At 33.3% G+C, this 24,895-nt stretch overlaps 1 protein-coding gene across 2 annotated transcripts in view; it reads left to right on the forward strand.

Moving 5' to 3' along the window:
- The window catches only part of FANCB (FA complementation group B), a 32,517-nt gene extending 13,289 nt beyond the window's left edge, over positions 1-19,228 (forward strand). Inside the window, exons 4-9 of one of the 2 annotated variants that reach the window (XM_074299958.1) lie at positions 138-233; positions 7,526-7,654; positions 10,366-10,532; positions 12,390-12,829; positions 12,938-13,175; positions 18,772-19,228. In XM_074299958.1, coding sequence (XP_074156059.1) covers positions 138-233; positions 7,526-7,654; positions 10,366-10,532; positions 12,390-12,829; positions 12,938-13,175; positions 18,772-19,198 — 1,497 coding nt within the window. In that variant the 3' untranslated portion in view covers positions 19,199-19,228. Of the gene's footprint in view, positions 1-137; positions 234-7,525; positions 7,655-10,365; positions 10,533-12,389; positions 12,830-12,937; positions 13,176-15,757; positions 15,894-18,771 lie in introns of those variants that run through there. The other variant, XM_074299959.1, reaches the window with a different exon arrangement.
- The last annotated feature ends 5,667 nt before the right edge of the window (positions 19,229-24,895 follow it).

Genomic DNA, 24,895 nt, shown 5'->3' on the forward strand with positions numbered 1-24,895 from the left:
GGAGTACATAATATTTGGAGAACTGATTTAACAAGGTTATGAAAAGTCATTTGAGCCGTATAAAACTCTTTGTACCAGCAAATTGCTTTATGTGTATTAATGTAGTTTTTATGGTTTCACTCTATCTTCTTTTTTAGAATGATGCTTTTGATCCCATGGAAAATAATTTAGTTGAAGACAACCTGCAAGAAAATTATGCTCTTACAATCCAGGCTCTGGAAAGAAGATTGCAAGTTAGTCTATAAGCTTCCTTTTTGTGTGTGTGTGTTCCTATATGTTCTCTCATATATATATGAATAATCTGGCCTGTAATGTAAATGAAAATATTGGCAAGGGCAAAGGAGGGTAGGGGGAAAAATGACAGGGGATTTTGTAGTGGAAAGGAACTCCCAATATGGAAAGCACCCCTACTGTAAGATCATTATTTTTCAGCTTCTCAGTGACTGAGAGTCTTAGAGAATTGTCTAGATCATTGACAATATTGAGTGATTTGCCTATGGAGAAATATCATAGTGTCATAATCTGAAGATCTGAACTCAGGTCTTGCTGACTCTAAAGCAGATCCTCAGAACATATAAGTCATAGTCATTGGTAAAGCACTTTTTCCTCCCTAACCTTCAGTTTCATCACCAGTAAAATCATACTTATACCATCAACTTCCCAAAACTGATATTCTTATAAACCTTTTAGTAACATATAAATGTTATGTCAAGAAAGAAAATAAACTTGATATTCAAAAATTGACATGTATTAGAGTATAAAACTCTCAAAATCAAATGCAGAAATAGGAAATGCGTCTTTTTTCAGATCATGATGCAATAAAAATTACATGTATAAAAAAGGACTAGGGAAAAATAGACTAAAAATTGATCAGAAACTATATAATCTAATCCTAAAGAATGAATGGGTGAAATAACAAATAGATACAATCAGTAATTTCATTCAAGAGAATGATAATGATACTTGGCAAAATTTATGGAATACAACCAAAGCAGTTCTTAGGAAAAGTTTTATATCTCTAGATGCTTATTTGCATAAAAATGTCTATCAATTGGAGAATGGCTGAATAAGTTATGATATGTGAATGTAATGGGGTATTATTGTTCTATAAGAAGTGATGAGCAGACTGATTTCAGAAAAGCCTGGAAAGACTTTAATGAACTGATGCTAAGTGAAGTGAGCTGAACCAAGAGAACATTGTACACAGAAATAACAAGATTATTCAATAATCAATTCTGACAGATGTGGCTCATTTCAACATCAAGGTGATTCAGGCCAATTCCAATGGTCTTTTGTTAGAGAGGGCCATTTGCATCCAGAGAAAGGACTGTGGGGATTGATTATGGGTCAAATCTTAGTATTTACATTATTTTTGTTCACACTTGCATTTTCTTTTTTCTCAATTTTTTTCCTTTTTGATCTGACTTTTCTTGTGTAGCATAATAATTGTGGAAATAAGTATAGAAGAATTGCAAAAAAATGAAAACAGACTTTTTTTTTTTTTTAAGCATCATACCTGACAAAGACTCTTGATAAATACTTCTTGTTTAATTAAATAAAATTTGTCCGACCATTTAGAAATGTAGCTTCTTAGTGGACTCCAGTGGATATTAGTCTACACTATCTTTCCTGTGGCCTAGGAAAGGAATTGATGTGATCTTACTATTTTGCTAGGTTTGCAGTCCAAAAACTAGAGTTCAAATCTTATCTGCTGTTGATTACTTATATGACTGAGCAAGTTGCTTAAACTTTTAGAGGCTCAAATGATATCATATATGTAAAAAAGTTTTGAAAACTATAAAGAACTATATAAATGTCAGTTTTTATTGTAGGTAAAAATACTTATGATCTCCTGATTCTACGAATCAGGCTGCTGATTGAATCTCTATAAGATGTTGCTGTTATATCAAGTCATTACTCATGATTTTTACAGTATGACAAGATGAGGAAGCATATTTTTGGCATTAAAATAGTTTCTTACATTGTGGTTCCACTTTTTATTTATTTGAAATTAATAGAACTTTGTTGAGCATATAGGAGACTTCTTTTTCATATTTGATATTATTAATAGATATTTATACTATTTCCCCCTTTTTTGTGTGTATTGGGTGAGGCAATTGGGGTTAAATGACTTGACCCAGGACAGCTATTAAGTTTCAAAGTGTCTGAGTCTGGATTTGAACTCAGATACTTCTGATTCCAGCACTGGTGCTCTATGCACTGCACTATCTAGCTGCCTCTATTTTTCCCTTAAAAAAAAAAAAAAAAAAAAAAAAAAAAAAAGTTTAGTATTTTTAATTTAAAGACCTAATTGTAAATCTTGCTTTATTTCAATTTTCCTGTGGAAAATAAATTTGTTCCACCTTGAGAAAAATCTTCATGAATCAGCTGTACTGCAAAAAAAATTAGAATTACAGCTATTCACTCCTACTTACTAGTATGGGGGGAGGGGAGAATCAATCTCTCCTTGATATTGAGGATGTTAAGTAATTAAAAAAAAATTATTGAGTATATTCTTTTTGCAAGACTTTATTTAGTGTTTTAGATAACATTTGGAATTTAAAGGCCAGTGAGATCTTTTTCCTCTGGTTTCATCCTCACCTCTTCTTCTCTAGGTCAAGGGTTCTTGACTTTTTTTTTTACTCCTTTTGGCAATCCAGTGAAGTTCATAGATCTCTTCACCAAATAGTGCTTTTAAATGCATAAAAAAATTATACAAACTAAATTAATTGTATTAAAATATAGTTATCAAAATATTTTTTAAAAGTTCGCAGATAACCAAGTTAAGAGCTCCAAACAGGTACAGTTTAATAAAAGAAATAAGACATACACAGCAATTTAATACATAAAATGTGACAAATAGTGTGAGAGTTGTGTGAAATGTAAGAATGAAGGTAAGGGAAAATTAGAGAAAACTGCAGATTAAATTTTTGATCTGGGTCTTGATTTAGGATTTTCACTGACTTTTTGGAGAAAAGTCACTAATAGAGAGATAAATTTTGGGATATAGATAAGCAATTCAATTTGGCTGAAACCAAAATTCTGGGAAGAGGAAATGGTACAGATAATGATGGTGATGGAAAATAAGATTGGAACAATAAACTAGACATATCACAGAAGGCCTTGGATGTCAAGATAGTGAGGAACTATTTAAAGGTTTAGAGTAACATAATGACATAGGCAAAAAGGTGGTTTGAAATGGAAAAAGAAGCAAGCAAGCAGACCAGTTGGGAAGCTATTGCAAGTGAGAAATAATGAGCACCTCAAAAAGGATAGTGGTAGCAGAACTAGAAGAAAGGGCACAGTTTCTGGGAGATATAGTTTCTAGTATAGATAGTAGTCATAAGTTGGTTGAATCTTAACTTGAAAATGACCTCAAGCCTTTCTGGTTAGAGGAGAGCTGCCATTTTATTGTACTCTCTCCTGCCACTGTTGTGAGGGTGCCATTGCAACATGCCTTCTTTGTGACCAGTCTTTTGCTAGAAAAGAAACGTGATTCTATTAAGCACCAGACTCCTCCCTCTCAGAAGAGGAGGAATACCATTCCATGAAGTTGTCACCCTAAAGTCTTGCTTTCCTACTTGAGGGAAGGAGAGTAATACCATTCCTTCAGCTCCAAGTTCTGGTTCCTTTGATTGAACTGCCTAAGGCCATAAGAGTGCTCTGTCCTGAGGCCAAAGCCTATGGAATTAGAAATCTTTCCAGGGGCAGCTGGGTTGTGAGGACCTGAGTTTAAATCTGTTCTCAGACACTTACCACTTCCTAGCTATGAAACCCTGGGCAAGTCACTTAACCCCAGTTGCCTCAGCAAAAAAAAAAAAAAAAAAAAAAAATTCAAAACTCTTCCCCTTACAAATTTTCCTTGGCTATGCCTTGCAATCTCAGGGATGCTGAAACATCTTTTCTTGTCACTGTTTAATCCCTGATTTCCATCCCCTTCACTACTCCCATGCTTTTCACTATCCCTCTTCTTCCTCTGTTCTCTGGAATGCCTACTCCATGGGTAACAAACTTGCCTTAAATGACATTAACCTTAAACCTTATGTCATTAACCTTAAACCTTAAATCTGTTTCTTTTCCACTCCTTTTTATTTTCTGGCTCTCACTGGCTTTCTCCTGATGATGCAGCATCCCTAGCTGCCCTTTAATTACTACTTGCACTTTTAATTCAATACCCCAACACTGGTTGAGGTAGGAGAGCTGGAATATTCTTTCTTCTCCTTTCCTGGTTCTCCTTCAACACTCTCATCCAGTAACCTCTGCTCCTTTGAGATTTACTCAGTTTATATGGACCACACATCCAAATTCTGATAGCAACTGCTGACTTCTAGGACACTCCCTTTCTTTCCTCAGTGAGTTCTCACAGCCTTTCACCAACTTCTGCTTTCACAAAAGGGAACTTCAATATATAAACTGATAACTTTTTCAAATGTCTTAATTTCACAGTTCCTCATCTTAATTTCACATGACCAACTCTTCCTCCATGCAGATCTAGCCTTGGCCCACAAATGCACTATTTTCATATTCATGATCTCTGAAATTTCCTTATTTAATCACAATCTAGAGTCGTACTACTTCTCCCTCTGCTTTGCATACTGGTAACTATTCATATTGGCTCCTCCAACCCTTTAGGCCATCAACTGTTCGCTAAACATTGTCCTCATTTTCCCATTCCTGTTAAAATTTTACACTGTCTACTTGAATCTCTAGGCCCTTTATCATATCACCCATCTTACCTTGCTAAAACTCAGTTTAGGCTTACACATACCATCTGCTGCCTTCACTCCTTTTCACCTGCTGCTGAAAGAAGGTGGAGAAAATCATGAAATTGCTAATTGGCCATTTAAAATTTGTGTTACATTCCTCATTTGGGGTGTCCCTGCCATGAGGCCATGCTTTTACACCATCTTAATTAATTTACTATTCCATTCTCCATAGCAACTTCCAAATCTTTTAATTCCTTGAACCTCCCAGAACTCTTATCTTCTCGCCACTTCTCAACTAAGAATCTTGCCCTTTACTTAACTGAAAAAGATGAAGGCCATTTACTAAGTGCTCATTCTTCCTTTTGTAGCTTCCCAGATAACCTTATGCCACTCTCTTTTTCTTCACCCATCTTTACCAAGGCTAAACTATTCCATTCCATTTCTACTCTATCACTTATTTTCAGTCTCTCCCTGTCTACTGGCTCATTTCCTACTGCCTACAAATATACCCATATCTCCCTTATTAAAACATCCTCCCTTGATCCTTCCATCCCTGCTGTTGTCCTAGATCTTTTGTGCCCTCTGTGGCTAAACTCCTTTAAAGAAAGTCTAATACAGTATGTCTCTACTTCCTTTTCTTTCACTGTCTTAACCCTTTCCAGTGTTCATCCACTGGATGATCATTCCACTAAAACTGCTCTCTCCACAATTAACAGTGACCTCTTAGATACCAAAACCAGTGACTTTTTTTAATCCACATCCTTTTTTACCTCTCTTTAGCCTTTTGACTCTTATCTTCTTTTCCTTGATTCTCTCCTTTCTAAATTTGTGACACTTTGTCTCCTTCTCCTCCTACCTATCAGACGTCCTTCTTCTTAGCTTGATCCTCATCCAAACCACCCTACCCCCAACCATGCAAGTCCCACAGTGTAATGTTCTGTTGTCTCCACAAACTGCCGATCGTTCTCTGGGAGGAGATCTGCTGTCTCAACTCAATCTCTCAGCCACCAACTCTGACCCAGAATAGAGACTTCTCCTCCTCCAGAGTGCCGCCCTCTTTTATCCTCCCAGAGAATGGGCATGGAATAACTCAGAGGCTTCTGGGAAAAAATACTTCAACCAATGAACTTGCTCCTCCTAAGCATGTAAGCTCCTCCCCAGAAGTTCAAAGGGGTAAAACTCCCCCCAAAGGCCAGAACTAGAGAATTGTTAAGTTCCGATTTAGCACCTAGTAAGAACCTAATATCTCATTATCTCATTAGCACTTAGTAAGAACCTAACACTACAGGTTCTATCTTAGACCTTTTCGCCCCTTAGTGCTATTTTACTTGGTGATTTTATCAGTTCTCATGGACTCAGGTACTATTTCTAAGTTGCTTATGAACCTCACTTACCTCTGCTTACTCAACCCTAATCTTTCTGATGATCTCCAGAAATGCATCTCTAGCTCCCTGTTGGACTTCTCTGTACCATATGTCCTTTAGACATCTTAAACTAACCACGTCTGAAATTTTGACATTTTATTTTCTTCTAAATCTTCCCTTCTTCCAAACTTCCTTGTTATTGCAGAGGGTACTGTCATTTTCCCATTCATCAAAGTTCAAAACCTAAGAATCATCCTTAACACCTCCTTCCCTCCCCCTTTATCTAATCAAATGTTAAATCCTGGCCTTTCTACCTTCCTAACATTGCTCAGCTGTGCCCCTTTTCTTCAATGATACTGTCATCACTGTGGTGCAGACCTTATTACCTCATGCCTGGACCATTGCAATTACCCACAAGTTAATCTTTCTGCTTAGAAGTGTCATCTCCACTCCAGATAATCCTCCATTCAGCTTGTTATCGACATGATTTTCATAAATCACAGGTTCTGGCTATGTCACTCACTCCCTTACTCAGTTAACTCTACTGACTACCTGTCATCTCCAGGATCAAATGTAAAATCCTCTGTTGAGTTCAAAACTCTTCATGATATGCCTTTGCAATCCCCTTCCTTTCCAATCTTACTCCTTACCCCCTCTCACACTCCCTCTCCTTCATGCTCTCTGTTTCATTGGCTGTCCCACACCATGCCTGGGGTGCTCTTTTTCCTCATCTCCTCTTGGCTTCCCTGGCTTCCTTCAAGTCTTAGCTAAAAGCCCATTTCAACAAGAAACTTTTTCAGATCCCTTTAAATTTTCATACTTTCCCTCTGTTAAAAAGAAACAACAACAAAATTGTGTAACAAAGTGTAACTTGTTTGTGTATAGTTATTTTCATTTTGTATCTTTCCATTAGATTTTAAGCTGTTTGATAGCAGAAACTATCATTTTGCTTCTTTTTTTAAATCTCCAGCACTTAGCACAGTATCTGTTATATTTAGGTGCTTAATAAATACTTTTCTACTGACAAATTTTTGACTGGCAAAACAAAAAGACTCTTCAAAGATGACTTGAATGATTGGAAAAATAGAGGTTTTCTTTAAATATGGAAATGTTTGAAAAATGATGTAATAAGACTTTTGAACTCTTAGTTTTGACCAAATACTTTTATCTTCTATTCAGATTATAATTATGCAGAATAAAGCAAAAAGTGTACAACAGAAAATAGAAGAGTAACTCAAAAGGAAGAGAGAAAAATGAATATAATGCCTTAAAATATATATGCTTTCTTGAAATGGAAATTTGTTACATATTTTGAATCCCTCCTAATGTTCTGGATGCATAACATTTTTTTTTCCTTTTTCTTTCTTCTGTTTTGTTTTTTCTCATTTTGTATTTAAATTTCAAATAAAAATTTAAAAACGATTAACTATGGGTAACTTTATTTCAACTCTACAGGTTGGTTTGGCATCGATTCAAGAATTGCAGAAGCATCTCCTACTTAAGGAAAGAGTTATTTCAAAATCTTGCAAAGCTTTAGTAGGCCTTGTTCAAAGGAAAGAATATATTCCACCATGTGAAGAAGAGGTAAGATTAATCATATCACCATTATGACATTTTATAAAATGGAAAATTAAGATATATATGAAAAAACTGTAGTATTTAGGTGAAGTATTATTTAGAGTATATGTTAGAAAATTATACATTACGGAAGCACAATTCACTAAGAGGACAATTATTGACTTTTTACTAGTAACTTATAAATATTAATGCATTATGATTGCAGAACCTTCAAGAAAGCTTTTATTAGAAATAATCAAATTTACTGAAGAACTGAGGTTTCATTCAATTAAGTCCTAAAAAAAACCCTTTTACCTGTTACTATAAAAAAGCTTTTTAAAATATATGCTAAAAAATTTTTTAAAAGCGGCAGCTAGGTGGTACAGTGCATAGAGCACCAGTCCTGAAGCCAGGAGGACCTGAGTTCGAATCTGGTCTCAGACACTTAACATATCTTAGCTGTGTGACCCTGGGCAAGTCATTTAACTCCAACTGATTGCCTTAGCAAAAAAATAAATAAATAAAAATATATTCTGTGTATACTTGTCTTGTTAAAATGATATCTGTACTGTACTGTAAGTTCATTTGCCGTTACAGTAACTGGCCTAAGATTGTGGGGACTTTTTTTTTCTTTATTGCATCTACTTTTTATTGTTTTGGTGATTCATTCTTTGCTATTAGTGTCATGATGCTATTAGTATGCTTGCTTATTAACATTCCCTTCCCACTTTCTAATTTCTGTTGTTTCTAAATCTCTTGGGGACTTATAAATCAAGCATGCATGTAAACAATAGATTTAAGATTGTTGTTTAAGTTTGCTTAACTTTTTACTCCTCTTATTCTTTATTTTAAAGAATAGTAGTCAGGGAGGGATATGACAAAGTAATATATTGGGAACAATAGATTTAAAAATAAAACACAGCAATAACTTTTTTTTTTTTTTTTAAAGCACCAAACACATTAGGATTGTGGATAAAGAAAGTAAAATGTTCTCTTGAGTGAGGGTCCCTTATTTAGGACAGCTTTAGTATAGGGGCCATTTTGATTGCTTTTGAATTATCTTTTGTTTTGCTTTTCTGGATTTTAATCATTTCAAGAAAAATAAAGTTGTTTGCTATGTATATCCAATTTAATTAAATTGTGTCTTTTCCCCCTAAATATTATAGTCTGTTTTTGCTTTCTACAGTTATAACCTATGTAATTAAATTCAGAAATCTTAAAAAGAAAAAAAATCTGCAACCTGCAAAACTAATTTCTGCCCAGAAAATTTAGGAACTTAAAAAATGATAGAATGCATGAATTTATCATCTGGTAGCTTTTAGGATTAAATTTTCAATTGCTGTAATCTTTGTAACCTTGTATTAAATATGCTCTGGGTCACATCATGATTATAAAGAGAATTTTCAGTAAGATAAATAGGTATATTAAGTCAGTCTTCCCTAAAACATTTTGTTTAGTTTTCTATGTCTGGATCTTTTGAGTGATTTTTCATAATTAGTTTTTTTTTTTGAGTTGGCCAAACTATAGTTTCTGAATTATTCTGGCACAGTCCTTAGATTCCCCAGCCTTGTTAGTTGGTTAATCTTACAAATTCAGCAGAAAGTGAGTTGTGTAGCATAAATTGACTGCTAAATCAAACTCGACTATTTCTTGAAAAGATAGATTTTTCTATCTATCTAAGAATTATCTCTTAATTCCAGTCCAACAAACATTATTATTAATTAAACATTATTAATTTATCCTCTTTAAAGGATCTGTGCTGAAGTCTGGGGATATAAAGACAAATGTAAAAATAATCTTTCAAGAAATTTTTCACTAACATTTTTATATAATGTAACATTTTTAAACTAATTCTTTATAGACATGAGAGCAAACACCTATCAGAGACTTCTAAGGCACCATAAAATATAACATCAATTTATAAAACTCACTTTGGTCCTAAATTTGTAGGTTCAAGCAACCCCCTGCAAGGCTTGGGAGATTGAAAGGAAGCTAAGAAAGTAGCCAGGAAACCAACAGGAACTTTTTAAGGTACATCTTTGGTAGGGACCATTTTGTTTTTCTTTTTTATTTACATTACCTGAGAGCCTTGGCAGCTTTTTTCCCACTTTGCACATATGTTGTTCATCTCAGGATAGTTTTGGTAAAGGACATGGTATCTAAGGATTTCTGATATAGTGCCTTATTGGCTTACTTAAGAATTTTTAAATATTTTTGTGTTAATTTGAGGATTGGACCTATTTTATTTTAGATAGTTTTGTCTCATAGGCCTGATTAGCTTGTAAGATAAGTTTTACCTCTAAGAAATTGTTTTAATTGACATTGATCTAAGGAGAGGCCTAGGCAAATAGAAAGGTAATTACATGGAAAAATAGTTTTATAAAATAAATTGATAGTTAAAATTCTGAAAATTAAAATCTGTCTCTCACTCATCAAAATTGGAATTTGGGGTTCCATTTATTATTACTTATGTGGAGAAATCTTTCCTTTTTGTATTTTTGTATTTATATTAGATTTCCTGATCGGTTTAAAAAAAGGTCATCAAATTTTCATACTCTTTCTCCTTTTCCCCTGTTGACTTAGTTTTCTCACTCTAAAAGAGATATATATTTGACTTATGTGAAAATTTTTAAGGAAATAAAATATTAGATAAAAAAGTAAATTCTAAGGCCTGAACAAACTAGTTGCTTTTTATTGAATGTACTCAAACTATAAAGAGGTGTTTTTTTCCCCCCAAGGACATTCTTGTTTCTCTCTGTGGTGATAAAAAACACATTGCCCATTCGTTGGATGAAAAACTATTAGACACATCTCATGATTCAAAACATATAATAGAGAAAATGTGGTATCGTGTGCTGGATGACCACTTGGTTGTTGGAGTAGAAATCAAGAATTCTTTTATATTGTAAGTTAATATAAACTTTGATATGATATCATCATGTTATATTGTTTAATGTTCTAGGAATAAATTATTTTGTCATAAAGTTTTTAGATACATCACATGTTTGGAAATTGCTGAGTCAACTTACTTCTTGCCTAGAAAAGTGGGGTAATAATGTTACTACAAAGATAAAGTCAAATGTTATTTGTTTAGGACATTCAGGGATGTCAGTAGTCTTTTAAGATATTAATGATAGGTCAGAAATGCAAAAGAATTATCAAAATAATATTGTATCTGTAGCCATGAAAAAGAAAATTTTCTCTTCTTTGTCTGCCTCTGTTAAATTGGACAGAGGGAGAGCTCCTGAACAACTAGTGTGGTTAATGGAGGGAGCACTTCCTCCACTGACGTAGAAATCAGGAGCCTTTATTGACTCTGTCACTTGGTATTTGTTTCCCATAAATTTAGGAGATTGAATTCTATGATTTTTGAAGGCCTTTCCAGCCCCTATTTCTGTGATTGCCTAAACTATAAACTCTTGTTTATTATAATTTAGTCTATGGTCCGTTACACTTATCTGCTTTCATTCTTAACCTCTCTTGCTATGAATAGCCTAGCAATAGACTTTTAAAACTGAAAATACATCCTTCTTTAAAACCAGGAAAAAGAGTTGCAGTATATACCAGAATTTAAAAAAAAATAATTATTATTATTTTTGCTGAGGCAATTGGGGGGTTAAGTGATTTGCCCAGGATCACACAGCTAGGAAGTATTAAGTGTCTGAGGCCAAATTTGAATTCAGGTCCTCCTGATTATAGGGCCGTCTATCTACTATATTGCATTATCTAGCTGCCCCCATTATATAAAATATTTTGAGTGTTACTAATCAAGTTTTGCTAGTATCCCTAGTCTAAGATAAAATCCTGAATACAGAAGTTCTGCATCTTTTATCTTGAGCCAGATAGTCCTTGAAAACTGAGTCGATAACATTCCTTTGTATATTCAGAAGAGAAGCCAAAAATGTGCCTTTCTTACAACCTCTAGGTTTGTAGCAACTTCTATACTCTTGGGAAATGGGAGAATATCCAGGAGTGCAGTAGGCTGTTGATCTGTTTTTGTTATCTCTTTAAAATTTTTATTATGTAATGTTAATTTAGCTATGCATTCTATGATAAGAATAAATGTACTCAAGAGAAAAAAAAACAAGTTAGCCAGTTTATGTCACAGAATACATGGAGGAGACTAATGTATAATAAAGTCAAAGAGTAAGTTGGAGCTAGGTTATGAAGAACTATAAATACCAAATAAGAATTTGTATTAAGGTAATAAACTGTCACCAAAGTTTATTTAGCGGTGACACAGTTAGATCTGTTTTTTAAAAGAAACTTTATTTTGACAATTGTGTGAAAGTATGGATGTGGAATAGGAAGAATTGAGACTTCAGTCAAGGAGACTAATGAAATAATTTTAGTAGTCCAAGCAAGAGCCCAAAATAGGGTGGTAATTATGTAAGTAGAGAAAAGGGAAAGGACTTGTTGAGATTAAATTGACAAGATTTGATAGATAATTGTATATAAAAAGGATAGGACTAAGGATGATGAAAATTGAAGGATGACTGAAATTGTGAAACTGGGTGAGCTTTCAACAAAAATAGGGAAAATAGGATAAGGCATGATTAGTGTTTTGATTAGTATTTCTATTTTATTTACTTGTTAACATACTTTACAGTAACACTTCTCAGTAAAAGAAAAGAGAAAAAAAAAAAAAATCTACAGCCCCAGAACGTCAGAATACATCTTTGCCTAATTCTCCATTATTTTTATTTGCTTTTTCTAAAATAAAAAGAGCTTGGATTACAACAAATCTTTATGATTTTTACAGATTTCTAAAAGATGTAACTTTATCATTGTTAATGGATCAAGCCTATACTTCCAACCCTCCACTTATTCAATGTAAAAACAGTATGATCAAGTTGGATAAGGTGTCTTTTCCTACCACATTGTCATCTCCATGTGAAACTGAATCAGGAGCAAAAAGAATTAAATTGATCCTTCATAATGAAGAAAGAAAAAACAATTTTCATAAACAGTCATCAGAGTCTGAGTGCATCCAGGTATTTACAGCTGTTACAGCACTTTCACCACTTTTGGCATTCCATAATTTTTGTTGTATTGTGTTGCTACATGCCAGGTGGGAAAAAACCCACAGCCAGTTTGGAGAGAGCTGTACTGTGCCTTGTGGGAGACTTTCTTTAAGTATGGAAGACATTTCCAGTGGAAAACATTCAGTAATCTTACCAGAGAAAAGCAAATCTTTTAAAGGTAATTTTTTTATTAGGACATGTTTCATAATCTTTCTAGGTGACTGAACATTTTAAAAGCTTAATAATTTAGATTATTAGTTCATGCCTTTTTTTTTTTTTCTTATAGAACCTATTGAAGATCTCTTTGCACTTCTTGCAGTATTTCACAAATTTTGTTTCCAAATAACATCACCTGATTATACATTGACTTCAGTGAAAACCTGGCTTTTTGAACACATGGGATGTGAAACAATCAAAGAATTTCCAGATAACTTCCTTTGTACAATTCTAGGGGCTTTGCATGGGACAATCTTCAACTGGAAACAAAAAACGCCCTTTGAAGGAATTTTAACCATATATTGCAGGTAAATTAATATAAAGCTTGACATTTACATGCTTTGAGTGTTATTTATAAAATAGAAAACAATAAATAATATTTATGTCGTACTTTAAGGTATACGAAAGACTTTACATATGTTCGATCTTTGCAACTACTGTTAGTCAGTGAACAGGCATTTATTAAGCACTTACAACATGTGTTATCAAGAGCTATGAAGCCTAAGTATATGTAAAACAAAAACAGAAACACAATTCCTTGCCCCCAGATGGCTTACATTCTTGGTGGGGACACTTCAGGTGAACAATTATGTATGTAAAAGACACATTCAATGTAAATGAAAGATAATCTTTGAGGGAAGACTCTAACTTTAGGGGGAGTAGCAGGAAGGAACCAAGAAAGGCCTCTTAGAAGAAGTGGGATTTGAACTGAGAAGGAAGGCTAGGCCTGTGAAAGTTAGAAGGGAAAACTCCAGATATGGGGGAAAGCCAATAAAAAGGCTTAGTTGGCTAGTATCACTAGATCACTAAGTACATGGAGGGATGTAAAATATGTCTGTGTATGTGTGTACATGTATATATTTTTGTATGTGTTTATATGTGTGTATATATATATATATTTATGTATATATATACACACACATACACATATATAGGTGTGTATGCTTATGTGTGTGTGTATGTATGTATAAGTTTCCCCCAATTCATGTTAAAACAATTGTTAAGTTTTTCATTCCAAATTCTATCCTTCCCTCCCTCCTTCACTTAGGTGGTAAGCAGTCAGATATAGGTTATTCATGTGCAATCATGTAAAAAATTCCATATTAGTCATTTTGTAGGAGATTTGAATAAAAGAAAGAATGAAAGAAAAATGAAAAATATCATGCTTCAGTATGTATTCCAATAATATTAATTCTTTCTCTGGATGTGGATAATATGCTTTATCATTAGTCCTTTGGGATTGTTTTAGTTAGATCATTCACAATTCTTCATCGAACAGTTGCTATTACTATGTTCTGTGTTCTCCTGGTTCTGCTTACTTGCTTTACATCAGTTCATGCAAATCTTTCCAGGTACCAAGATGAGATCAAAATGGATACATGATTTACACATAAAAAATAAAACCATAAGCAAATTAGGAGAGTATAGAATAATTCTTTGTCAGATCTATGGGTAAGGAAAGAATTTAGGACCAAAGAAAATAATGGAGATTATTACAAAATATAAAATAGATAATTTCAATTATATATTTAATTTTTTTTTCTTCTATTGAAAAAAAAAGAAACAGAAAAGGAATACAAAATAAAACAGAACATTGTCATGTACCCAGCAGAACATCAGAGAAAATTCAAAATATGTAACAACAGATTACTAGTTTGAGACAGCTAAGTGGCTCAGAGCACCAGCCCTGAAGTCATGAGGACCTGAGTTCAAATCTGGCCTCAGACACAACACTTCCTAGTGTCTTAGCTGGACAAGTCACTTAACCTCAATTGCCCCAGCAAAAAACAAAAACAAACAAAAAAAACCAAATTACTGGTTCAAGAAATGATATATAATAATGGAAGAAATTATATTCATAAGTGTCCGTCTTTTCTTTACTTCTTTGTAGGTTGTTCTTTTGTTCTGTGCTGTACACATTTTTTACTTTATCCTTTTTTTTCCCCTTTCATCTCCCTCACCTCCTCCAAACAGGCTATGGTTGAGCAAGGATATATTTATATATACATATGTAGATAAATACATACACATATGCATACCTTTCTCCCTCATCTCCCCCATGTATACACACACACACACACACACACACACACACACACACACACACACACACACACACACACACACACACACATACTCTCACACACACATATTTCTTATCTCTGCTAACGCTTTGCTTTAATTCTACTCCTTAACTTGCCTTAGTATTTACTCAAACTTCCCTCAACCCATGGATTATTCCCTTGTCTTCTTCCCCCACCCTTTGGTTCTTCCTTCACCCATCCTTTCCCCGTTATTTCTTTACAGATTTTGAAAGATACTATACCCTTCCTGGTATATCTGTAGCTTTGCCTATTTAACCCATTCCCAAAGTGAGTAGGCTTTCAGAATTGCAAGCCCTCCTACCTCTAATGCCTCTGTATCTGTTCTTCTATACCTCAATTATATAATATAATTACTATAATTACCTTAACGCTGCTCCAATGTTTCTTTCTAATTGGTTAACTTTTTTTTCCCCCACAATCTTTTTGTTTTACTTGGATTTTTTAAAAAGTTTTTTCCTCATTGTCTCTCATTTGATTTTTAAGTTCTTTTTTGAGTTCTATAATTTCTCTTTGGGCAGGGAGCAATTTAACATTATTCTTTGGGATAGAAGAAGCTTCTTTTATTTCTGTGACTTCTGAAGATGAACCCTGGTCTTCCCTGTTCCTATATTAAGTTTCTGTGGTTGGGTTTTTTCTTCTTAGCCAGTTTATTTATTTATTTTTTTAAATGAGTAGTATTAGTATAATCACCTCTGCATGGGAGATGGGAAGATGGTGCCTCTGGCTTCACTTCTGTTCTCCCTTCTGACCTGAAACCCCAAACCAAAAACTCCCCCTTCTTGCAGGTGACCCCAACCATCAGGGTCTCTCCCCAACTGCTTCTGCACTCTCTGGCTGTACTGGTTCCTCACCCAGGGCTGCAACTCTGATTCCCTCAGTGTTCCCTGGACTCCTCAGCTATCAGGGAAGTACAAATTTCTGTGGTTCTGTTGAGCCTCCAGCTAAGCCCAGGTAGCCCCAGGGTTTTCCACTTGGTGTTTCTGTGAAGCTAACCTGGAGGTTTTTGCACTTCATAATCCTTAATCTTCAACCTAGGGGTCTTTTTTTGGGGGGGGGATCTTTTTGGGTTATATCTAGAGTATCTATGTTCTATCCCCAAGTCGTCTTAGTTTTTTACCAGGCATAAATTTGTTCTGTTTTGGGGGGAAATTTGAGAGCTTGAAATTTACCAGCCTATCCTGTCTCTTCCCAGAATCCTCTTTGATTATATAAATTGAAAAGTTTTTGCACAAACAAAACCAATGCAATGGAAATTATAAGAAAATCAGAAAACTAGGGGGGAAATCTTGCAACAATTATCTCATAAAAACCTCATTTTTCAAATATATAGAGAATGAAGTAAAATTTATAAAAATACAAGTCATTCCCCAGTTGATATATAGTCAAAGGATATGAATTGATGGTCTTCAGAAGAAACCAAAGCTATCTATAGTCATATGGAACAAATGTTCTAAATCACTATGATTGGGAGCAGAGTAAATTATAGAGACTAGAAAAGGTAGGAAAGGGTTAGGTTATGAAGAGCTTTAAAATCCAAACAGTGGGTTTCCTATTTGATTTTGTAGCCAACAGGGAGCTACTGGAATTTATTGAATAGAGAGGATGACATGGTTATTTCTGTACGTTAGGAAGATAACTTTGGCTGATGAATAAGAAATGGATTATAGTGGAAAGAGACCTGAGAAAGGGACAGCAGCCAGCAGTCTACTGCAGTAGTTCAGGCATGAGGTGAGGAGCCCATATAACGTATATGAAAGATGTTCTGAAGGTAGACACAAAAGTTAACAATATATTAGGTTTATGGGGATTAATCAATCAATTGATAAACATTAGTTAGATATCAATGAGGAGGACTCAAAGATGACATGAGGTTTTAAGCCTGGGTGACTAAGACACTATTGGTGATATACTTGATTATTAATAGGGAAATTAGAAAAAAAAGGAAGAGTTTGTGGGGAAAGATAACGAGTTCAGGTTTTTATGTGTTGTTTGAGTTGTCTGTGAGACATCCTGTTCCAGATCTCTGTTAGACTTTTAGTGCTTAGTGGAGATATGGAGAGTAGCAATTGTTCGTGAAAGTGACCTGGAGGAAGATCCAACAAAGAAGACTTAAAAATAATGAGAGGTTGAAGGGGAACCAACCCAGAAAGGAGATAACATAAAACATTAACATTGCTTGGCTACAATTATTTTGCTTAAGGAAAGGATCAGAGACAGGATAAGAGTGCTTCTTACCCACCATTTGTCCCACTAGAAGTTGATGGGCCTGTGATTATTGATAGAAGAAAGTTCCTTAATTTTAAGAAAGTTGCTATTGATGAAGAAATATTCTTCCTTTGTAATAGGATGCTTAAAAATTAAACTTGGCTCTAAGTTAGGTACTGTAAATATTTGTAATACTACATAGATTGACATTGTATGTGTACTGGTTGTCTTTTTAAATTATTTTTTCTTTTGTAAACCTTTTGTTTCTAGAAAAAGATGACTAGATAAAGAATGGAAGATAGGAATATATTTGAACATAAATATTATGTAGGAAAAAAAGTCATTATTTGAAAACAAAACTTTAAAGGAAACAAGTAAGAAGAAATTAAACTTGTCTTCTTCCTATCTCATCCACTGTTGGGGGAAATGGTATTTTTCATTTTTAAATAAAAAGGGTGATAATCTTTTATCCCAGTCAATTGAAAGATTGATTTTAAATTTGTGTTTATGTCAATTCTTATATATTCTTGATACTCACAAAAAGACCAGAATAATGACTACATGGGAAAAAAATAAACCAGAATTCCTGACCCTTGTCTACTTGAATATTGAAACATACATTCATGTATATGTATATTTGCTTATGATTACCTGCTACTAACATGAGTTCCTAAAAACATGTTTTACTAAACAGAATATCTGTTTAATATTGAATAGACAGCATCATGTCATGGTGAAATGGCCTGATAAATTTACCAGGAATGAAAATTATGTTTATTCCTTGTTGTTCCTAATTCTTTAATTTACTTATATGTACAAGCACATCCACCACATTTTTAGTGAAATACTTAGCAGAATTTGTCAGTTATTTTTCAACTTTAAATTCTTTTAAACCATTTCTAGAACAGAAAATTGAATATTAAACCAAGATATATAATAAACACCAAAGTTATTACAATTTATATCTATTGAAAGAGTAGGTACTGTTGCACTTTAAAAAGAAGGAAGAATGAACTCTATATTCTAAGTTCTGAATGTGCTTTTGTTTTGTAAGTGTACATTAATGCTAACACATAGTCAGATGGGGAAAGGAAATTGATGAAATTAGTGAAGCCGAAAGAGGAAAACATTTCCAATTTTTAGAGATTAATAGATGAACTTTTTAAAAAGTAAGATGCTTATTTAAGTATTTTTAAAAGACATTTATACAAACAAATATGATACAGAATAAAATGGGAGAGGAGCAAATCTATAAACAAAATACTTTCCAAAGATGTGAATTTTTTTCTTCCAGATTTTATGAATTTATAGCTTATATCAGAAAGCATTTACATATAACTGGAAAGGTAAATTACTTAACTTTACCTGATTCAGAGTTTAGGAAGTCATTTGTTAGATAATCAATAGCAAAATTCAATTGGATTTTATCTCTGTGGGTCTTATTTGTCTTATTAGCAGCCTACCTCAAGTATATGATGTTAATTCTATTCATTATTGATTATAAATTACTAATTGAAAATTTGTAATGTGTTAAAGACGTTGTACAAGAAACTCAGCTTCATGATTTTTATAAAATATTTTTTCTTTATTCCAGGAATCAAACAACTTTGTTCCAGTGCCTTCATAATCTCACCCAAGTTCTCCCTTTGAACTGTGTGATAAAGCAACTAAAATTAGGAAGCAAGGAATTCCTTACTAACCAGTTGGCTCTATTTTTAGAGAAGGAAATCATTACTCTTAAGAATTCTTTTTCTTCAGCCATATCTGAAATTGAAAGCAACTTGGCACAAAGGTGTGAAACAGTCAAGAAAAACACTAACAGCAGCAGCATGCCAAAGGTTACCTCCACGGGCACAGAGGAAACAGTTCAGTGGATCAGAGAACAGCTTCAACAAGAAAAGGAACAAATCACGTGGGGCATGAATCTAACACTGAGCAGTGCTATTTACAGAGAAATTACTTTGAAAGTAGCAGAGGTTCAGCTGGAATCAGACTTAGCTGCTCAGAAATTGAATAATTAAATGTTATATACATAAAATGTTTAACTTGCCAATAATTTGTGTTTTATTTTTGTTTTACATCATGAGGGGGCTGATCCCTTTGGAAAAATAAAAAAGTCCTAATTTTTTGATTCCCTTATATTTAGTATTACACAAAAAAAATAGCTTATCAAAAATCACATGATGTTAATGTTTGTTTTAAATTTAATTTTGATAACTATGACATCTAACCTTCACTATTGCCCCACTTCAGATTTCCTGAAAACTAATTCTTTGTAGGGAGTGACTGAAAAGATTAAGAAACTCTTTTAAGTTTCAGGTTTGCATGGAATGTGATATATGTGTTTATAGAATATAATCTAATTAGCAAAGTGACTAAAAAAGAACTTTATAACTGAAGTCTTGTTAATTTAACGTCAACTGGAATGCATCATTGAAATGTCATTTTCAGAAGTTTAATGTCATATTCTTCAGATGTATATTATTTTAAATGGTTTACCCATACAAATCTTAATTCTTATTGATTTAAAATATCTTTAAATCATCTAGAATTAAAATAACTCTTGGTAGGACAATATAGAAATACAACTGAAATAGCTTGAAGTATATTGAATTCCTTGAGATTTTGTATAATTCCATTTGAAATTCAAAATTTCACTTTGAAAATCTCATTGAGCGAAAAGTTATTTCAAAAAAGCAATGAAGGAAAACATTGCAAGAAACAAAAATTTGATAGTGTAGTATTGTAAATTAGTGAATAAAGTGCAAAATTTGAAATCAGAAAGATGCATATTCAAGTTTTGCCCATGTTTAATAGCTCTTTGATTTTAGTCATACCTTAGTCTCACTTAACCACATTGGATTTCAGTTTTCTCATCTGTAGGATGAGTCTGAATTAAGTGACATATAAGATCTCTTCCAACTCTAAATGTATTATCCTGTGATCCATTCTTCTGTGGTGGAAAAAAAAAATGGCATCCAGAGGAATAAGAGATAGGGAAAGAAGGAAGAGGAAATTACACAAAACAAGTTACAGGAATGTCTCATAATTATTTTTGAGAGAAACAGTTGTTAACTAATGGTTAAAAGAGACCAGAGGGACTGAAAGCTATATTGGAATTCTGGAATGCTATTTTTTTCTGTAAGCTCTAGAAGAATTTATTTATGATCCATGGTTTAGCAGCTTAAAAAAAAAAAAAGGTTTTGAGCATGTACCACGTACAAAACAAAATGCAGAATACTGAGGAACATAGGGACTCCTGCTCTTCGATAAATAAGTTCCTTCTTTAGTTTCTTGATAGATGCTTTATGACTGTCATTACATATGACTGTGACATGTTTTTGTAAGAATCTGTAGTGAATTAAAAACTATATAAATCTATTTTTCCATAAATAAAAAGGAAGATGGTTTAGAGAAATTAGGGAAAATCTGGGAACTGCACAATGTGATATTAGAATGTATATTGAAAGAGAACAATGAGTTAGAATATAAATCACATCCGCCAGCAGTTCAAATGAAATATATGAACTGTGTGAATTAAAGTATCATGTATTCAATGTTTAAATTTGAGGAGACTAGAGAATTAGAAAAAGAATAAAGAAATTACAGAGAGGAGAAATATTTAATCAAATCTCTAAATTTGAATACGTCGCAAATGGCTTATAAATGAATGAAATTAGCCTTTCAAAAGAATGTAATAGTAATTCATTTGGTAAACAACTACTTTATTAACACATATCTTAGTAACAAAAATAGGAAAATGTTCCTGAATTTTATGAAGGGTGAAAAATGATAGCATTATACTACAAATGGCATAAATAGTTAAAAGTAACATTGAATTGAAAGAAAGTGTCATTTTACACTGAAGAACAGATCCAAAATGGCATTGAAATATGTCACTAAACTGATTTGGGGGTTTGAAACAAGGGGAGTCTGGCCTACTTAGGTTAAAATTTGATTTATACAACAAAGATGACAACTAGGGAGGGCAAAGAGAGGCATGTATTTGAATATTATTTGCATAAATGTTAATTCCCCATCCATGCCATTTGATGGTTTTGAAGAACATAGCATGATTAAATTTGAGTCAAAAAATTCAAAATGCATCTAAAAGGTATAAACATGAATTTGAAGAATGTAAGAATTTTTATCTCAGTAAAAAGATTTATCACATTAATTTTGAGATTATAGAATATTCAAAATAACTTCTTACTGCCAGTTTTACTAAAATATCTTAAAACAATTATGATAAAAGGTAATAACAATAAAACAACATATACTATAGAAATTTGATACTAGTACATTTAAAAACCTTTCTAACTTTTTTTTTTATACTTCTAGTATTTTCTTTTTATGGTGAAAGCTTGTTTCTGGGTAAATTTTGTGTCTAGTGTACTTTTGTAAAGGTCACTGGGTATTAATTGAAAAGCTGAAGAACTAAACTCATTTTGAGTTTTTGCTTCTAAGGACATGTCTGTTTGAAAATTTATTCAGGCAAATGATTTGACTTGTCCCTAAATCCAATTCTCTTGCATGTTATGGCATCACCTCCCTGATGTAATGTTCCTCTTTGAGAACAAAGGACAAACAAGAATAGTGAGTTTTACTCTAGGAATCCTGCCTCCCTACCCCTTCTTCCCCAAACCTCTATAAAGATTTTCCTAATGTTGATATCTGCTTCACATAACACTTTATTTCATATATATATATATATATATAAATCAGTTATCATATATTACATGAAATAGTTTGCATTTGCATTTTTCATCTTAATTAAACTCTAGGACAGGGACTTAAACTTGTATCTTGTACTTATCCCAAGACTTAGCACAATTCTCTGTGCATTATATGCTACTGGTAAGGTGTTTATGTGGCAATATTAATTACCTGGCGTTCTAGCTATCAGCATACAATTTACACCTATTCAGTTCTTAAATAGACTTTGATAAAGAGTTGTGAAATGAATTTGACATAAGATGTGACAATACCCCATGTTATAATTCCTTTTTTTTTTTTTTTTTTTTTTGCTCTGGCAATTGGGGTTAAATGACTTGCCCAGAGTCACACAGCTAGGAAGTATTTCATTATATTTTAAAGGAAAGAAGAAAAACATCCCCTGAAAGAGAAGAGAATCCTATTTATAGATTATTTTTAATTAATGTGAAAACATCCTTAGGATCTTTGTAAAGGAAGATCTAAGTTATTAGTAGTGCCTGTCTAATCAATCAATCTTTACGGGGCAGCAAGATGGTGCAGCGGAGAGAGCCCTGAAATCAGGAGATCTCAAGTTCAAATCTGGTCTCAGATACACTTCCTAGCTATTTGACTCAGGGCAAGTCACTTAACCCCAATTGCCTCAGCAAAAAAAAAAAAAAAAAAAAAAGATAAAATAAAATAAACCTTTCTTAATATAAGTTTGTTTTAAGTGGTCAAGTTCTCTCAGAACAAACCTATTTGGACAAGACAATACTGAGTCTTTAGAAGAGGGAGAGGAGAGTAGCCCTTTGGCCTTGCAGTAGTTTTTATTGTTGGAGTTGTATTTGATTCAGTTCCTATAGCAAGGAGTCTTAGGAGTTGAGATAAATAGTCGAGTAGAGTTGATGACAAAATATTCCAAGACATCTGAAAGTGGATGATTATGAAGAATAGTTTGGGGCAAGCTAGATAAAGTCAATTAGTTTGCCATTTGTCAGAAGCCTTTCAACTCAGCTTGAGGATGAAATCCCAAGTTGTCATGCCTAGAATATATAACATCCTCACCCCCACCTCTTAGAATCACCTGTTTTCTTCAAGTTTCAGCTCAATCACCACTTTCTAACATTAACCCTCTTCTGATTTCCCCAGCTGCTACAGCCTTCCTTCCATCCTATGTCAAAGATTTAGGTGCACTGAAATAAATGTTGATTTGAAATCATAGGGCTTGAGTTTAAATATTGGTTCCTCTACACATTGGTTATGTGACGTTAAGCAAAATCCCTGATTTTCCTCATCTGTGAAATGTAGGGATTGGACTAGATGACTTGTAAAGTAACTTTTATCTCTTAAGTCCATGATCTTAGGAAACTTTATTCTTTATAATATACATTCAAATTTTTAAATTAAAACAACTTAAATTAAAAAATCTCCCTCTCTTCCCCTGCACTTAGAGAAGATCACTATTTAACATACGCACACATACGTATACATGTCTATGTATACATATCCACATATATATGTATATATGCATGTATTTATATGTTAAACCATACTATGCATAATTCTATTAGTTCTTTGTCCAAAAGTAAAATGAGCTGGACAAGGAAATAAAAAACTGCTCTTGCCAAGAAAATTCCAAAAGAGTTGGACGTGATTGAAACAACAAAATCTTAGAGAACTACACAAAAATTATAATGATGAATAATCCTATGAAACATATTCCTACAGAAAATATCTTATAAGTTCTTAATTGAATTTTATTCTTATTGAATATTAAAGATGGAAAAAGCCTTTAAGATTATCTAATATAATTACCTCAAATAATTGAGTCCCCTACTAATTTGGTATATCAAATAACTAAGACTTTGACCATATAATAATGTTGATTTTTCAGTGATTGAGAATAGAAATCAATCTTCTTATAAAGGAACTTTATCCTTTTTTAAAATTTTATTTATAAAATTTTTGACAATATATATGCATGAGTAATTTTTCTTTTTATAACATTATCCCTTATATTCATTTTTCCAAATTATCCCCTCCCTTCCTCTACTCCCTCCCCTTGATGACAGGCAATCGCATACATTTTACATGTGTTACAATATAACCTAGATATAATATATGTGTGTAAATACCATTTTCTTGTTGCACATTAAGTATTAGATTCCAAAGGTATAAGTAACCTGGGTAGATAGACAGTAGTGCTAACAATTTACATTCACTTCCCAGTGTTCCTTCTCTGGGTGTAGTTGTTTCTGTCCATCATTGATCAACTGGAAGTGAGTTGAATCTTCTTTATGTTGAAGATATCCACTTCCATCAGAATACATCTTCATACAACATTGAAGTATACAGCGATCTTCTGGTTCTATTCATTTCACTCAGCATCAGTTGATGTAAATCTCTCCAAGTCTCTCTGTATTCCTCTTGCTGGTCATTTCTTACAGAGCAATAATATTCCATAACCAACCATTCTCCAATTGATGGGCGTCCATTCATCTTCCAGGTTCTAGCCATTACAAAAAGAGCTGCCACAAACATTTTGGCACATACAGGTCCCTTTCCCCTCAGTATTTCTTTGGGATATAAGCCCAATAGCAGCAATGCTGGATCAAAGGGTATGCACAGTTTGATAACTTTTTGGGTATAGTTCCAAATTGCTCTCCAGAATGGTTGGATTCTTTCACAACTCCACCAGCAATGTATTAGTGTCCCAGTTTTCCCACATCCCCTCCAACATTCATCATTATTTGTTCCTGTCATCTTAGCCAATCTGACAGGTGTGTAGTGGTATCTCAGAGTTGTCTTAATTTACATTTCTCTGATCAATAGTGATTTGGAACACTCATATGAGTGGATATAATTTCAATATCATGATCTGAGAATTGTCTGTTCATATCCTTTGACCATTTATCAATTGGAGAATGGTTTGATTTCTTATAAATTAGGGTCAGTTCTCTATATATTTTGGAAATGAGACCTTTATCAGAACCTTTAACTTTAAAAATATTTCCCAATTTGTT

Source organism: Sminthopsis crassicaudata, chromosome 3 (genome assembly GCF_048593235.1).
Source record: "Sminthopsis crassicaudata isolate SCR6 chromosome 3, ASM4859323v1, whole genome shotgun sequence".
NCBI classification, from domain to species: Eukaryota; Metazoa; Chordata; class Mammalia; order Dasyuromorphia; family Dasyuridae; genus Sminthopsis; species Sminthopsis crassicaudata.